Source organism: Scatophagus argus, chromosome 24 (assembly GCF_020382885.2).
Source record: "Scatophagus argus isolate fScaArg1 chromosome 24, fScaArg1.pri, whole genome shotgun sequence".
NCBI lineage: Eukaryota > Metazoa > Chordata > Actinopteri > Scatophagidae > Scatophagus > Scatophagus argus.
In genome coordinates, this window is record NC_058516.1 from 10670893 (window position 1) to 10687907 (window position 17015).

The 17015-nt window shown below is 42.5% G+C and overlaps 1 protein-coding gene and 1 long non-coding RNA gene across 4 annotated transcripts in view; one reads left to right on the forward strand and one right to left on the reverse strand.

Moving 5' to 3' along the window:
* atp11a (ATPase phospholipid transporting 11A) overlaps nt 1-17015 on the forward strand; it is a 39616-nt gene that overhangs the window by 15653 nt on the left and 6948 nt on the right. For all 3 annotated transcript variants that reach the window (XM_046382313.1, XM_046382314.1, XM_046382315.1), the window contains exons 2-27: nt 4846-4968; nt 5574-5663; nt 6192-6272; nt 6421-6528; nt 7214-7342; nt 7496-7599; nt 7707-7754; nt 7973-8037; nt 8382-8463; nt 8974-9124; nt 9222-9419; nt 9577-9690; nt 9905-9964; nt 10050-10216; nt 10408-10479; nt 10918-10991; nt 11112-11215; nt 11879-12060; nt 12454-12705; nt 12902-13079; nt 13210-13312; nt 13416-13561; nt 13752-13811; nt 13896-14023; nt 14186-14321; nt 16944-17009. In XM_046382313.1, coding sequence (XP_046238269.1) covers nt 4846-4968; nt 5574-5663; nt 6192-6272; nt 6421-6528; nt 7214-7342; nt 7496-7599; nt 7707-7754; nt 7973-8037; nt 8382-8463; nt 8974-9124; nt 9222-9419; nt 9577-9690; nt 9905-9964; nt 10050-10216; nt 10408-10479; nt 10918-10991; nt 11112-11215; nt 11879-12060; nt 12454-12705; nt 12902-13079; nt 13210-13312; nt 13416-13561; nt 13752-13811; nt 13896-14023; nt 14186-14321; nt 16944-17009 — 3021 coding nt within the window. The remainder of the gene's footprint in view (nt 1-4845; nt 4969-5573; nt 5664-6191; nt 6273-6420; nt 6529-7213; nt 7343-7495; nt 7600-7706; nt 7755-7972; nt 8038-8381; nt 8464-8973; nt 9125-9221; nt 9420-9576; nt 9691-9904; nt 9965-10049; nt 10217-10407; nt 10480-10917; nt 10992-11111; nt 11216-11878; nt 12061-12453; nt 12706-12901; nt 13080-13209; nt 13313-13415; nt 13562-13751; nt 13812-13895; nt 14024-14185; nt 14322-16943; nt 17010-17015) is intronic.
* LOC124055520 lies at nt 990-3784 on the reverse strand. The gene is made up of 3 exons (XR_006842695.1): nt 3610-3784; nt 2889-3106; nt 990-1171 (listed from the first exon to the last, which is right to left on the reverse strand). It is a non-coding gene; the product is annotated as an uncharacterized LOC124055520 (long non-coding RNA).

Here is a 17015-nt window from a genome sequence, read left to right on the forward strand (position 1 = left end):
GCAGACGAACAATAGTGATTTGTGTGCGGTGCAGTGATTTCTCTTTTGTGTCCTGTAAATGTTATCTTTACTCGCCAGGCACCATACAGCACTAACTACAGTGTTACCGAAGGGACGTGGGATGTGCTGTTTTCTAAAGTCTGAAATTCGCCACAGTTAAGTTGGTGAACACACCTGAGTGCACTAAATTTGAAAATACTCTCATTTGTCATTTGTTTTTCTCAGCCGAGTCATTTTTGATGATTACAGCCCCAAATCACACATGCACAACTGCCACTAGTGCATATCTATATAAATCTATCTATATATCTATCTTCTTTTGTCCAACCATAACCATGCAATAAATGTTTTTACAAGATATGCTGTAAAAGCTTTCATAACAAGGTTCCAAGGTGCAGCAAAAGTAACTAGGCGTAGCAAAAAGAAAGAGCAACAAAGTAAAAGTGTCAGGAAAACAACACAGAACTCTTTGGGGTGCTATTTGCAAAGGATCTGTCGGCCCTGCTCATAACGACCTCGGCTTACAAACTGGTGCATATGGGGAAAAAGGCCACCAGAATGAGCAAGACCACGAATAATAAAAGTATCTGGCGGAGGGCTGGTGTCCTAGTGTAGAATATTTTGACTGAGCCTGGAATTATAATGTGTTTGCTTTATATTACTTTGCTCTGTAATGGTTTGTTGTCGCTGTGTGTGTGTGTGTGTAAGCCATATCGAAGTCATGCTATGGTATAATAATGGATTTTTTATGGATGCGTCTGTGTTTGCCCGCCTGTGGAAATGAATTTCCTGTTTGAGCGCAAGCATAGCAGTATGTCGGATCTCATTGAAATGTGAATTTTAGAGGATGTCTTCAAAGTTTTTTGTGCCTCCTTTTATCAAGATGGCCTCTTTTCTGTTGGTAACACTGCCTGTCTGGTTGTTTAAGACACACTCCCATCAAATATTGTTATTTATTTATACTTTTCCCACCTCTGAGTCTCTCTCTCTCTCTCTCTCTTCCTCCTCTGTGGTGGCCGGTGGGGGGGAGTGGGGGGCCTCCTTGTTTCAGGAAGTGTGTGTCATCTGTGTGTGAGTGGGTGGGTACAGCTCTTCCTGTTTACATTATGATCCTCTGTTCCAGGTCACAGTGGGGCTTCAGTTTGTGGCTCTCTGATGCTGTGTTCAGGTCCTGTGGGGGGAAAAAAATGCCCATAATTTTTAAAGCACGGACAACACAATGCATTTGAGATTTAAGTCATCAAGATGCGATAGTTGATGTTGTTTTCTTTATTTAATAACATAAACAAGTGTTTATGAAGCAAGCATTTGGCAGCACCTGTTTGACTGGCAGCCATAAAGATCTACAGAAGTCAAATGTCACTTTTACATTAAACGTCACACTGTTTCCCAATATATGGACGATAGCAGACTCATCTTAACATTTAATGCAGTTACACTATTTTTTTTTCATTTACTGATTATTAAAAGAGTGAAAGATTAGTTATATGTATTTAGAAGTTAATGATAATAATAATAATAAGAAGAAGAAGACAGTACTTGCTGTACTTGAAGCTACGTTTCCAAAGTAGAAAAATGTGTGACTCAGTTCGAAAGGTATGATTGCAATTAAAAATAACATTCACTGTGTTAGTTTCATTTCTTCAAAAACACACATGGCCGTTTGTGCGCACGCTTGTGTTTATTCGTGCTCTAACCCTTAATTTCCCTCAAATATAACCCTACATGTAAATCCCTCACTCTAAAAATAATAAACAGACCTCGGATGGGTTTCCCCATCTTTCTGTCTACGTCAAAAACATAGAGAAAACACACCCACACACACACACACACACACACACACACACACTTCACAAGAAGAATAGGAGAAGTGAGGCTTGTCTGTCTTCTAAATATATCCTGTGGACCAGTGACTACAGATCTAACATTGTGTGTGTATGCCTGCTCTCATACATGTTTGATGTTGCAGGGATGTATTTGCCTGAGTGTGTACGCGTGTGTGTGTGTGTGTGTGCTTTCTACTAATGTGGCTCTAAAGAAAGTGGATGTGGGTGCTGAGTGAGGCAGACAGAAACAAAGCATGCAAACTCTCTCCATCTCTCTCCCCTGACCACAAATGGTTCCCTTCCAACTATAAATACACCCCTGAAACCTGCCGCGTCCTGTAACACGAAACGCCGCTAAAAGTGATTATCAAGCTCCAGAATAGCCCGAAGCCTCCGGTTACATCCGAAGGCTAAAGGCCCGATCCAAACCGGGTCCGGTTTTATTTTATAAGCCCAGCTTTTATTTTTGCGAATGTGCCGTTTTATTCGATTAAACACAGAGAGGCTTTCATGTTAAAAAGCTTAAATCCGGATGAAAGCCAAACGTAATCAATAGGAGAGATTGTCGGGCTTAGAGGCCATTCGGGTTGCGGTGAGAGATGGAGAGGTGAGAAAACCAATAAAGCTGCATTAAGGACAAAATGGAAAAGATGACAGTAAGAGAGGAGGCCCAGTGATTCTCGGTAGGGTTGGGTAGATTTCCAGTTTTGCTTGTCTGATGTACCACCCTAAAGCTGTATGAACGGTGAGACATTCTTGCAAATTTCAAATTAAAAGTTTCCTAGAAAGCTTCATGTGAGTTATTTCTTAGTTGTTCTAATGAGGGCTGCAGCGCAATCCAATCGTAATCCAGGAGTGAATGAATCCTGAATGATAAATCTGATGTGTCACTCAGTTGTTTCAAATATGGCGCCACTACACTCTCATTCACGGTTGCCTTCAGGCATCCTGTTTTGTCCGACCAAAAGCCAAAAGGCGGAAGATAATGAGCTCACAGAAGCGAAATTTTTGGAGGACCGAACCAGAAAATGTCTCACAAATTAGATGATTTGCTCAGCCCACCTCAGCTTTAAGATCAGCTGATTTACTGCACAACAGACCTCAATGATCGTGCGTCAGCTGCTCTGGTGCATGTGTGGCTCATCTCCATACGCAGACGACTAGCAGGAAGTGTGTATGAAACCTGTTGGGTGAAGCAGACGGGGCAGCCAGGTTGGCAGAGAAGGGGAGGAACGGTAACACTGCGTCGGCGGGCGGTCTGGTTTCCATCTCCTCCTTCGCTGCGAATCAGATATCATTCAGTTAATACGGTCCAGCATCAATACTGTCCTTCAAAAAAAGTAAAGAAGTCAGGGATGTAGGGAGGAAATACGGTCATGGTTGTCTTGAAGACAGCCATTTTGTTTTATTTATCTGTTTGTCAATTCTCCTTTGCTTTAAATTTTCCCTTCAGTTGAAGGTCACAGGTTATAAATAGCCCTCCACCTTAAACAAGGTAATCTTAGAGGAGTGAGTTAACCTGCTACCATATATGTATGTGGATGTGTGTGTGTGTCTGTGTGTGTGTGTCTGTGTGTGTGCATGAGTGTAAGAGAGACAGAGAGTATAGAAACTGGGCCATGCAGCCTCTTGACACTCAATCTCATTCACTGACCACAGATTACGTCACCTTTTGTTAGCTTGTATGTGTGTGTGTGTGTGTGTGTGTGTGCGTAGTTGTGGGGACAAAAATTTGTTCACACAGTCACATGTGAAATTGTAGCGTACTGTGTTATGTACATACTGTATGGTGATAAAAGCTGGTGATGATTACAGACAAGATATCCGTGGAGATTCTCAGTCATGCAGGTCATGGTCAAGGCAGAATAGTTCCGTGAAGTTTTCTGGAAGACGTTTCGCCTCTCATCCAAGAAGCTTCTTCAGAGATACATAAACTGCTGTTACAAAAATAGCAAAAGGAGAAGATTGCAACGGGATACCAAAAGTAGCGATGGCATGACAGTTAAGAAAGCACCGGTGAGCTGATGATCAGATAAATTAAAAACAATAGCTTGAGGCTCTGGTTTTACTTGGCATTGCTGTTATTTCAGAAATGGTATTAAACCATTCATGCAGTATTTCTCAATCTTGGGACATAATATAAAATTATAAGCAAGAGGTGGCCACATATGTCTCATATGGTGAATAAACTTGGAATAATGTAATCTGTTTTACTATCTTAGATCTAAGATAATATGTAGTAAAATCTTGAATCTTCTATAAACTGCTTTGGCATGAAACCTTTTTTTGTTTGTTTGTTTTGCTCATGTAAATAAAGAATTCAAATAAAAATGGAAATTGAAAATGCGAGAGAGAGAGAGAAAAGAAAGATGGAATGAAAGAGAAAGAGGGTGTGTTAGGTGTGTCTTGCCCGGGCCTGCCCCTCGTTCTGGTTACCACAGTTCAGACTGATCAGGTAGTTAAAGTTAGCTACAACCTGCTATGACACGAACGCCCTTTAGACATGTTTCAGTCTGTTGTTTTTCTTTTGAATTTTTAACACCCCACCCCTTCCAAAGAAAAACAAAACAATTTGCTCCAATTGATTGATTTAAAACAGCTATGTCTTATCAAACTGCGTGTGTGTGTGTGTGTGTGTGTGTGCACGCGTGGGAATTTGTGCGTGTCTGCACTGTGTGTCTGTGTGTGTGTATCCTGCATTCCAGTCTAAGTCACATGCAGGTCTGTGTATTCGTGGTAACAAAAGCTGTCATTCATTGAGGAGAGATTACTCATTCATTCAAACTCTCTGTAAACGTCTGCTAGTGTGTGTGTGTGTGTGTGTGTCACATATGGTATGTTATTAGTGTGTAGGAGTACATTGATAGGGTGCGTGTGAATCTACATGCTCTTATTTACCTGCTATGAAAACCCATTCAAATTTTGGCGTCCGATAAAAATGTCACGTGCGGTTTGTCGTGATGTTTTAATCAGAAAAAGGAATCCTGAGCTTTGCATTTGTTTCCGTTTTTCCCTGCAGTGCGTCGGCGAGGAGAACTGGGTGGACAGCAGGACGATTTACATTGGACAAAAGGAGCCTCCTCCAGGAACCGAGGCCTTCATACAACAACGGTTCCCTGACAACAGAATAGTCTCGTCCAAGGTCAGGGAAAACACCCACAGGGAGATCACAACACACTTTGATTCAAGCTTGTCTTCAGGAGCATTGGGAAGGATTTTGATTTATTTTGAAAGCTGATGTGATTCTCTCAGCATTATCTGTTTAGCCACATTAGCCACTGGTTGGCACCGCAACCAATAAGCCAGGTCATTTTATAAGCCTTTGGAACATTTTGTAGTCATTCATGTGGCACCAAAAGCAGGTATTTAAAGGCAGAACAGGAGCATTTTTCCTAAGCAGATGTTCTTGTGCCTAAACCTGAACAGGTCTAAAGCACAATGTTATCATGACATTAAAAATGAAAACTGAATAAAGAAATTACAGCATAACAAATGCAGAGTGATCATTTTGTAAAATGATCTCTATGGCTCTGGTTTATAGTAGCTTTATATTGGTAATGCAATAGTGGTTTGTTTCTGAAGTGCTTATTGAAATATCCGGTCCTACTCCTATAATATCATATTTATTAAAAAGGACTTTGTCATTGACTTGATTGAGACCCTTGGCCTGTTGAGTCTGTTCGGAAGCTCTGGTTTGGCACCGTGGCTGGGATTTAAACACTGACGCTCAACGTTTCATGTTTCCAGTACACATTCTGGAACTTCATCCCCAAGAATATGTTTGAGCAGTTCAGGAGAGTCGCCAACTTCTACTTTCTCATCATATTTCTGGTTCAGGTAAAAGCATTTTCTGTTTTACTTTTATGGAGCTTTTAAATATATTTAATTATCTTTCCGCTGTAAAACATGCTTTTATTTCGCCCTTAAATTATTTTAAGAAATATCTTAAATTTTAATAAATATCTTACAATACATTACTTATTATAATTTTAACCTTCATATCCTGGTCTTTATTATATAATTTGCTGTGTTTTTTAGTGTTATTTTGCATGTTTTGTATGACTTTTTTTTTACAGGACTATTAAGCAGATAAAAAGCAACTGTTAGTGTGGTTAAAGTCACTATATTCCAGGAGTATAGTAGGACAGGTGCAGCTTTTCAGTTCAGCCAATGTAATCAAAAGAACCAAAATAAATTGTTTTGTGTTGAGGGGATTAGGCCCATCATTAGGTTTGCACTTCTTATTACAAGAGGCCTGTAAAGTCAGGTATTAGTCTTCCCCCTTTTTAAAGCTGCCTGTTGTTTAGATTTCTGATTCCGCCCTTAATCCATGTCCATCATTTAATTCCGTGCGTGTCACTTCAGTTGATCATCGACACTCCCACCAGTCCGATCACGAGCGGACTGCCGCTCTTCTTCGTCATCACAGTCACCGCCATCAAACAGGTGAGAGGCGCAGGTTTTCATGACCGCTTTAATCTCACTACGCTCTGCTTTGTTGGCGCTAACATTAAACAGCGCACTGTTAGAAGAAGCTACACACTCTCACACACACACACATGTACGTCATCACATCTCTTTTTCTTTCTGTCAGGGCTATGAGGACTGGCTGAGACACAAAGCAGACAACTCTGTCAACCAGTGTCCTGTCCACGTGGTGCAGCATGGGAAAGTGGTCCGAAAGCAAAGTCGCAAACTCAGGGTGGGTGCAGGGTGAGGTTAGGCTGAGGTTAAGGTTAGGGTGAGTCTGCAGCACATGAATGTAAGTCTATATAATGTCCCCATAAGTGGTGGAAACACAACCACGTGTTTGTGTATGTCACCTGATAATTCACTTTCACTCCATGTAACATGAACAGACCTTTGGTGCATTTGTTTTATTGGCTCATGCCAAGGGATTTTACTGCTACTAAGCTGTGTGTGCATGTCTGTGTGTGTGTGTGTGTGTCTGCCTGTGAGTTAAGGCACACACTTGAGTGCAGTTTTGCTTTTAGCTGTTACATTAATCCATGTTATGTAATATGCCAGAGACTGAGGTATCTGTTACAGGATCAACAGTCGGTGAAAGAGCAAACGTTTGTGACTGTCGGCTGATCTTGAGGGGTTTCCAGCTAGCTTGTTAGGCAAACCGCATTAGTAAAAACTGCATTAGCAATACTGACAGGATGAACGACATGCCGTCCTTAAGGACTCTGCGTCTATAGTAAGAGACGGAAAGTCGGTGTAAGTGGTGCATTAATGTATTCAGTTTTTATTGGTCACCAAGTCATAAAGTGAGCTCAGCTAAAAAAAAAAAAAAATGCTACTGAGACAAATTTTTGACTGTGGGACGCCTCATCTGTGTGTGTGTGTGTGTGTGTGCGCTTGTGTCTGTCTTTCTGTCTCAGGTTGGAGACGTCGTCTTGGTGAAAGAGGATGAGACTTTCCCCTGCGATCTCATCCTCCTGTCCTCATCCCGAGATGATGGGACCTGCTTTGTTACTACAGCCAGCCTGGACGGAGAGAGCAGCCACAAGGTGGGCGTGTGTGTGTGTGTGTTAACATGCAGAACACACTGAGTGCACTTTATCCAGCTGGATTTATCTTTTTTTAAGCTTTCATTGCAAAAGCCCCGCCCTCTTTTATCGTCCTCACTTTTTATTTTCCCATCCGTTCGACTTCCCTCCTAGACATACTATGCAGTTCAGGACACCAAAGCCTACAGGACAGAGGGGGAGGTTGACTCCATCCACGCTACTATAGAATGTGAACAACCACAGCCGGACCTGTACAAGTCAGTACAACCCATATACGCAAACACATACAAACCCACAACTGAAAGAGAACTTTCTTGCACAGTAAATATCTGAAACATGTCTTTCCTCACTTCGTTCTATGCAGATTTGTGGGCCGCATCAACATCTACATGGATAGCGAGCCAGTGGCCAGGTAATCCAAAAGCACCAAACATATCACAGATTACCAGCTCCGTACTGAAGATCAATCCATCAGTTTGTTTCTATCACATTTAGTTCTTGTTCAGCTCACACACAGGATTTTGTTATTGGACGGCGCACGTGTTTGCGGGATTAAAAGAATAAAGTCATAAAACCTTCCAGATAAGAGCGAATAAACGGTCTAAAATTGAGCTTTTTGTGTGTTTGTAGGCCGTTAGGATCGGAGAACCTGCTGCTGCGAGGAGCCACGCTCAAGAACACAGAGTACATCTATGGTAATATCACCTCAAATATCTGAATATTCTATTAATATTCTACAAAAAGAAACCTCTGTTTGGCAAAAAAAACCCCAAAAAACTTAACTCAAAGCCTGCTTGCTAGCTTTTTTCTTTCCACTGCTTTTCATTGTCTTCATTAGCGGATGTTTGCTAAGTTGTCATTAAGTGATCCGAGTATGAAAATTTAGTTGCCTTGGCAGCAGGCATGTGCTTGCATACATCTCCATGACAACTGAGCCCTGTCCACTGATGAAGACTGACAGATGTGATTGAAAGCTGTGGAGGAAAAAAAAATGGTGGTACCAAGAACTAACCTTACTTTCATCTCCTCCTGCCTTTAGCGGTTGCCATCTACACTGGCATGGAAACCAAGATGGCCCTCAACTACCAGTCCAAGTGTCAAAAACGGTCTGCAGTGGAAAAGTAAGCTCCCTCCCTTTTGCTCATTTTCATATCCCCATTATGAAGACGTCCCTGTGCACGCTTGACGCCCTTTGGCTGCAGGCCGGCTTAGATAATCATTGGTATGTCGCCCCCCCCCGTCCACCCATCTCTGCATTTGTTCACTATTCACTGCTTGAGAGTCCTTGTTTTGATCCAGTCACTGCACCGACTGGATCAGTTTCTCTCCATCTGGCGCAGACGTGCATCTTGTATCCAGATGGCGTGTAGATATGACTGACCGTGGGTGGATTACATTTACACATCTTAACAGTGTGTGTCTGATTAACTCATTGGAATTGCATTTGTCTTCATTTTGCCAAAAAGGAACTTGGCTCAGCTGTTCCCTTTGTGCAAGAATCCCTTCTGACAAGCACAGTGTACAAGAGCACTGTCTTTATTTTTGATCACTGATATTTTTTAGTGCATGGTGTCTATGTGGACTTGCGCTGACTCTGGTATGTAAAGCATTTCTTTTGTCCCCCCCTGCAGGTCAATGAATGCTTACCTGGTGGTCTACTTGTGCATTCTCATCAGCAAAGCCATCATCAACACGGCGCTGAAATATGTGTGGCAGGCCGACCCCAACAGAGACGAGCCCTGGTACAACCAGAGGACTGAAACGGAGAGACAGAGACACATCGTGAGTTCGTTCACCACATCAAGTCTGAGAAACGAACGATTCCCCTTCAACCCCTCTTAAACCTTCCCATGCTCTACCTCCTTCTCCTCTTCTTCAGGTGATCAGGGCGTTCACGGACTTCTTGGCCTTCATGGTTCTTTTCAACTACATCATCCCCGTGTCCATGTACGTCACCGTGGAGATGCAGAAGTTCCTGGGCTCCTATTTCATCATGTGGGACGACGAGATGTTTGACGAGGAGCTGGGAGAGAGAGCCGTGGTCAACACGTCAGACCTGAACGAGGAGCTGGGACAGGTAGGAGAGAACGACACTAAACTTACTGTGCCGCGTACTGAGAAGTCAGTTAGAGATTCAAATATATGAGTAGCTGCTATGATTGGACGTTGGACGTGTGAATTAATAGAGACGGGCATAACATGCTGAGATACTGCTTGTCCTGCTCTCCGCACAGGTGGAATATGTGTTTACAGACAAGACAGGGACTCTGACAGAGAACAACATGGAGTTCATAGAGTGCTGTGTGGACGGGCATGTTTACGTACCTCATGCTATCTGCAACGGACAAGTAAGGACGGACAGATGTTTGCGATACAGAAGTATCTGCTGCCTTACTAAGAGACATGCGAAGCGTCTTTCCTCAAGCTGTGGGACTCCTGAATTCATTCTTTCTCATTTACTGATCCTTCTGTTTTTGTTTTTGTGAATAGCATATAATGGATACTGAACAGACTTTTTAACAGACACTTTCATATTTAAGTGTACTTAATGTGTTGTTGTAGGTGATGCCTGGTTCAGCCGGTATGGACATGATTGACACATCACCAGGTCCAGAAGCCAGGGTGAGTGTTGCATCACTTACGATGTATTTGTGCGCGTGTGTGTGTCTACGTGTAAGGCTAACACCGTGTCGTCCGCGCACCACAGGAGCACCAGGAGCTGTTTTTCCGGGCGTTGTGTTTGTGCCACACGGTGCAGGTGAAGGAGGAGGAGACTGTGGACGGGATCAAGCATGGCATCCACCAGGGAAAGTCCAGCTCGTTCTACATCTCCTCATCTCCAGACGAGGTGGCGCTGGTGGAGGGCATGAAGAGGTGGAGCGCGCGCACACACACACACACACACACACACACAGAATGTCAGTAATAATCAGACAGTTGAATTTGCAGGTGAAGTCATCTACACACATAAGGCTTTCAGAAACATTTAGTTTCTCCCTCTGCTTTCACTCGCATGTCGGCTCATTCACAACGTTCCCATAATGCTGCTTTGCTCTGTGCCGCAGGCTCGGTTTCACCTATCTGAGACTCAAGGACAGTCACATGGAGATCTTGAACAGGGAGGATGAGATTGAGAGGTGAGCGTGTCCCGTTACTGCTTATCTCCTTAACCATCTGCAACAATTCTGTTATCGGCTTTTCATTTATTTTAGACGTTACTCATGGCAAACCACAGATTATATTATTCATCTTCATCAAATGCATGTTAACATATTCACTCACATAATGTGGTTTTGTCACCAGCTTTGTGGCAAGTGTGTGACTTCAGAGCAGTGATTAGTGTGCATTATTGTAATATTAGGTCACTGCTGCAACAGGTTGGAGTAGCCTAGTAACTGTGTGAAATGAGCAGCCCTCTAGCTATGAGTATAAATATAGAACAGGGATGAACAAAGATGATTGTTGCTGGCATTTTCAGATTTCAAACTGATGATCCAGGCATTTAATCAGTACTGGCTAAGTCAAACAAAATCCAAATCCTTCTCTTAGTCTTAAATATACGTCTTGTATTTCAGGTTCGAGCTGCTGGAGGTTTTGACGTTCGACTCAGTCAGACGAAGGATGAGCGTCATTGTCAGGTCCAACACTGGTAATACACTTCAATTTCAACTGTTCATATGCATGTATATATTGAGGTTTGTGTGTATGGTTTCTCTGTTACACACTTTCCATTTTTTTTTTTTTTTTTTGCTTTTGTGTGTGCGAACAGGTGAGCTCTATCTGTTCTGTAAAGGTGCAGACTCCTCCATTTTCCCCAGGGTCATATCAGGCAAGGTGGATCAAGTCAGAGCTCGGGTGGAGCACAACGCAGTGGTGAGCGCGCACACGCTCACACACTTGTTCTCTCGCACATTCGTAAAATCACAGAAGGTATTTTTCATGTGGAACATTATGCCCTTGATTCACCTTGTTTGAAAGACTGCTCACCGTAAGTTTCAAAGGATGCATGACTTCATTGGTTTCCACAGTTACAGCACATGGCCACAGCGGTTTCCATGGTTTCCACAGGAAGTCGATCAGTAGAGCATGGCCCACTTCCACCAACAGTTGTTCTGTATTTTTCCATAGAAGGCCCAGCGTGGCTTCTGGCATTTGAACAGAACCTCCACACTCCAGAAAGAATCCACCTTTAAAACACATAGATTGATCATTGGTGTGATGTCAATAACATCAAACTGCAGAACGTAATCACAAAATATTTTTCCGAGATAAGAACTACATAAACAGAACGACACCTGCAGTAGAAAGTAGGCCAGTAAGACCGTGCTTGTGGTGCTTTGCAGCTTTAGACAGATTGTAGCTTTCAGTGCAAACACAGAGATCTGTGATAGGTGTTTTCCTGGTGAGGTTCAAGCAGAGCAGCCCACACATTAAACACTCACATTCAAGACCTACAGTCAAGCAAATATTTGCATTTTTGTTGCAAAGTTCTTCGGTGATCAGTTTAACCCTGTTTCAATGTCGCCTGTCCTCCAGGAGGGTCTGAGGACCCTTTGTGTTGCCTATCGACCTCTGAGTCCCGAACAGTACCAGGAGGTTTGCCACCTGCTGAGCGGGGCCAAGTTGGCTCTGCAGGACCGAGACAAACGACTGGCCGAGGCCTACGACCTCATCGAGAAGGACCTGATACTACTGGGAGCCACTGCTGTGGAGGACAGGTGGAGGATCTGCTGCTGGATATGTAGAAAATAAACTATTTTGGTTTATTATGGCCATTTGGGCGTTATGCTTCAAACATCTCTAAGCAATAACTCTGGATTCTGTGTATTTTGCTGCCACGGCAAGTGCTGCCCCACTTCAGAGTGAGCACAAGAGGCAGTTCAACCCTTCAATCGCACCTTTGATACTAAGCAATTATAGTGTAGGCTTAAAAGGGATCATTAACTCAGAGGAAACTGGAAGTCAAATCATGCTCTCCAGAAAAATGCAAATGATTCAAGCACCGTTTTACTGTAGGTTTTTGTAATTGCTGGAGTATGTTCTCCTACCCCCAATATATATTCACAAGGCAGTAAAATGTGTCTGTGTTTTCCTTCCTTCCATCACGACAGGCTCCAGGAAAAAGCGGCAGACACCATCGAGTCTCTCCACAAGGCAGGCATGAAGGTGTGGGTGCTGACCGGCGACAAGATGGAGACGGCGGCCGCAACGTGCTACGCCAGCAAGCTGTTTCACCGCAACACCCAGATCCTGGAGCTGACCACGAAACGCACTGAGGAGCAGAGCCTCCACGATGTTCTGTTCGACCTGAGCAGGACCGTCCTGAGACAGCAAGGAAGCATGACCAGGGACACCTTCTCTGGGTGTGTGTGTGTGTGTGAGGCGTTGTTAGACTAGCAGCTTGACAACCTCGTAGCAGATTTCAACTTAAATATAAACATCTAGGAACATGAAATGTGCCTCATACGTATGTTTACAGCGGAGATCAGTTTCACGCAAGTGGCTTTTTATTTTCCCTTGGTGTTCCACTGGTACGTGACAGGTGTTCTGTTTGTCTAGTTTGTCAGGTGACTGTACTGACTACGGTTTGATCATCGATGGAGCCACCCTCTCCGCAGTGATGAGGCCTCCCGAGCAGGACTCAAACTCAGGGAACTACAAGGAGATCTTCCTAGAAATCTGCCGGAACTGCAGCGCCGTGCTCTGCTGTCGAATGGCGCCTCTACAGAAAGCACAGGTACAAAAGACAAGACAGCACCTGTTTTCTCTTTACAGTGTAAGAGCGCCTTTTGAGAGACAGACACCAATCAGAATGAGTCGTTTCAAAGCTTTTTTTTTTTTTGTTGTTGTTTAAACTGTATTTCTAGATAGTGAAGCTGATTAAAACCTCCAAGGAGCACCCGATCACGCTGGCTATTGGGGACGGAGCTAATGATGTCAGCATGATCCTAGAGGCCCACGTAGGCATCGGTTAGTGCTCTTGATTGGTCCAATTGTTCTGCCATAACACTTTCCACTGTACATGTGTTTCAGCAAGCCATCGTAATGACAAACCTGTATCTAACCCCCCCAGGCATCATGGGTAAGGAGGGTCGTCAGGCAGTGAGGAACAGCGATTACGCAATCCCAAAGTTCAAACACCTCAAGAAGATGCTGCTTGTCCATGGACACTATTACTACATTCGCATTTCTGAACTTGTGCAGTACTTCTTCTACAAGGTAGTGTGGCTGTTTGGTTTCATTTGGCTTTAATTTTGTTTAAGTTTCAATTTAGAATAGTTTTATTCTGGGTTCGGAAACTCTAGCTTTGTCTGTTCTTTGTTTAACATTTACTCAATTTGTTAGTCGGAGTGTTTTGAGGATAGGCGAAAGACATTTTCACGTATTTTTTTTTTCTTCCTTTTGCCAGAATGTCTGTTTCATCTTCCCCCAATTCCTCTATCAGTTCTTCTGTGGCTTCTCACAACAGGTTGGCGCACACACACACACTTACAAAGTACACAAAATAAACCCACAATCATAAGAAATAACTCAAACTCTCTCTTCTCCCCAGCCGCTGTATGATACAGCCTACCTGACCCTGTACAACATCAGCTTCACCTCGCTGCCCATTCTGCTCTACAGTCTCATAGAGCAGCACATCAACATGGACATCCTGAAGAAGGACCCGTCTCTCTATAAGTTAGTGTTGTTATGAATTTTAAATCACATTAAAATATCTCTTTCCAGTCATTTCTGATAAAGAGCCTCCTGAAGATAAACTAATGTGGTATTGATTGGTCATCATAACTCATTCACACAGTTTATTATTATTTATTTATGATGCTGTGTCTGTCTTCACAGAGACATTGCTAAAAACTCTCTGCTGCAGTGGTCCATCTTCATATATTGGACTGTCCTTGGTGTGTATGATGCCATTGTGATGTTCTTTGGTGCTTACTTCCTGTTTGACAACACCACCTTCACCAGCAATGGACAGGTAACATGTCCCTTACAGCTCATTCAGTCAAGGAGACTTTTTTCTTTTAATGTCTCGAACAAGATTTATGGGAAATCTTTCAAAGTAAAATGGCTTTTTCCAATTTTCCTAAAATTGTTTGCACCTCTTTTTTGTCTTTTAGTAGAACACCATGAATTCCCGGATGGTTAGATTGATATTAAACTGTAGACTGCGTACTTCAACAGAACACACCTTGTTTTTGAGTTCCTGTTATGATCACTTGTCCGTTGTTTTCTTTGCTGTCGCTAAAGCTAACACGGCTAACACACATTGACCCTTAATATGAATCAGCTGACAGAACTGTGAATTTCCTGTCCCAGGTCAAAAAGGTTTCAGGGCTTCTGCTTAGTAAAAAAGACAGTGTCTGTGGACTGTAACCTGTAAAAGACTGTCTAGATAGATGGTCTCCCATTCACATCCAAGCCGCAACAGCATGGCAGGTCTTTCCACCATCTTCCTTTGTGTTTCTCTATTCGTTTCCTTTCATTTTTGAACAGCGTTACTCTCCCAGAAACGTCTTGGACTACTTTGGGTTGCTTGATTTCGCTTTTTTGTTTTTTTGTTGGTTTTTTTTTTGGTATACATTGAATTTTTATTCTTCTCCAGCCACAAAACTGTTATTTGTTTTCTTATGAGTTTCTTCTTCTGGCCTTCTCCTCTTCTTCTTCCTCTCCTCTTACCTTTGTGTTGCTTTTTCTTTTTGCTTCTCTTTCCTCCTCCCAGCTAATGACAACCAACACACAGATGGTAAGCCTGTCCCTGTCTCTCTGTCATCCCACCCCCTCCTAGTTTCAGCTTCCTGTCTCCTGTTTCGTCCCGTCACACAGCCTGACACCAAACCACCCATCATCTCTTCATCAGCCCTTAGTGCTTGCCGTAGACACATCATCTTAGGCTTCTGTGTAGTGATCTGCCTTTTTGCTAGAACCATGTTCATCTAGTGATCGAACTCCTCAACTATACATCCTGTGTGCATTGTGTGTGTGTGTGTGTGTGTGTGTGTGTGACCAGTGCAAAGCAGGGGGAAGATAAATACAGAAAAATAGTTGCACTCTTTCTTCCATTACATGACATTTGAGACATTTCTAATCTAATTCTCCTTCAGCTGATGGTGCTCCTTTTTGAGCAGAAGAGCAGTTTCACAATTGTGGTCATTCTCTGAACCGTTTACAGGCTTATTTGTAAATATATCACAGAGATGAATGATGCCAAGTATTTGGTAGTGACATTTGCATCCAATAGCTGAAGCGTCTGATGTGTTTATAGAAAGTTAACGGTGAATTGGAAGTGAAACTGCATATGAGAAAAGCCAGTCCAATGTGGTTTAGAATTAATTATAGTGTAGATTATACATCAAAGATTCTGGGTACAATATTTTTGGAAGGGTCCTGGTATATTGACTCCATTATGAAATATCACTAATTTATTGACAAACAGGATATTTGTGTATTTGTAGCGAGAAAAAGAAAATATATAACGAGACACAATCAGCTCTTGTTGATAGTATTGCCTGTATTACAGTCTTGTTTTAGTTATTTTAAAGGTTAATTTAGCTATTTTTAAACCTGGGCTCAATATTTAAATATATTTTATATGACTGGTATTCACAGAAACTTTTGGAACTGGTCCTGTAGATTACCTCAGCAACGTAATGCTTAGGGGCAATTTCGTCTGTGAAAGTATGTGGAATAAACGCGCTTGTTTTTGTCACTGACGTGCTCGGATTGTTGTTCTAAGTATCCGACCACATTAGAGACAAGTTCACGACAGAGGCGGACATTTTTTTAAAGAGTAAAATTCTTTAGTTGAACCACAAACAAGCCATCACTTCATTTGTCGCAATCACCACAGATTCAGGTGGCATTTCAGAAGCTTAATTTTGATCTTTTAGTGCTTGCCTTTATGTTTTTTTTAATTATTCATTTCATTTATTCATAAATCATACTCATAATCTATCTTCCATTACCTGATGGCCCGTAGCACAAGTTAAGTTGCCATAATTGCTCTTATCTCCATTTCTGTGCCGTAAATCAAGTTTTTCTTGTTTTCTTGCAAATCCAACCTAGTGACACTTAATCTAAACTGCAGCAGAGAGGCTGCCCATTTAAAATCAGGCCCACGTGCGCATGACTTCCTCCGGTGCTTTAAAAACACCACCTCTCACTCCGTGCATCAGCCATCTGACAAGCTATTCTTCACCTGAGTGTTGCTGTCTGAGCACCCTGCCATCTGTTGGATTGATTGATTCTTTACTGAGTACATGCACTTGGGTTTATCTCTATGTATCATATTAACACCAGGCCTGTAGAACGGGCTCAGGTGACCTTATAATGTGAAAAGTACTTGGTTATACTCACGCTAGCTGTGAGGCATGTTAACATCAGGTATGTACAAGGCATTTTAGCTTTAAATAAAGCCTTATTTTCTGACACGGGTAAAAGAATTTTCAATTGGACAGTTCCTTATGATCTGTCTCCGTCTGGTTATGTGACATTGCAAAATTAGCTGTAATAATTCAGTTTACTGTATGTACTCTCTGTTGTGAGTTTTTCATTTGAAACGTGTCATCAGCAGCATCTGTTATCCCCTTTGCCTCTGCAGATGTTTGGAAACTGGACGTTCGGGACGCTGGTGTTCACTGTGCTGGTCTTCACTGTTACGTTCAAGGTACCC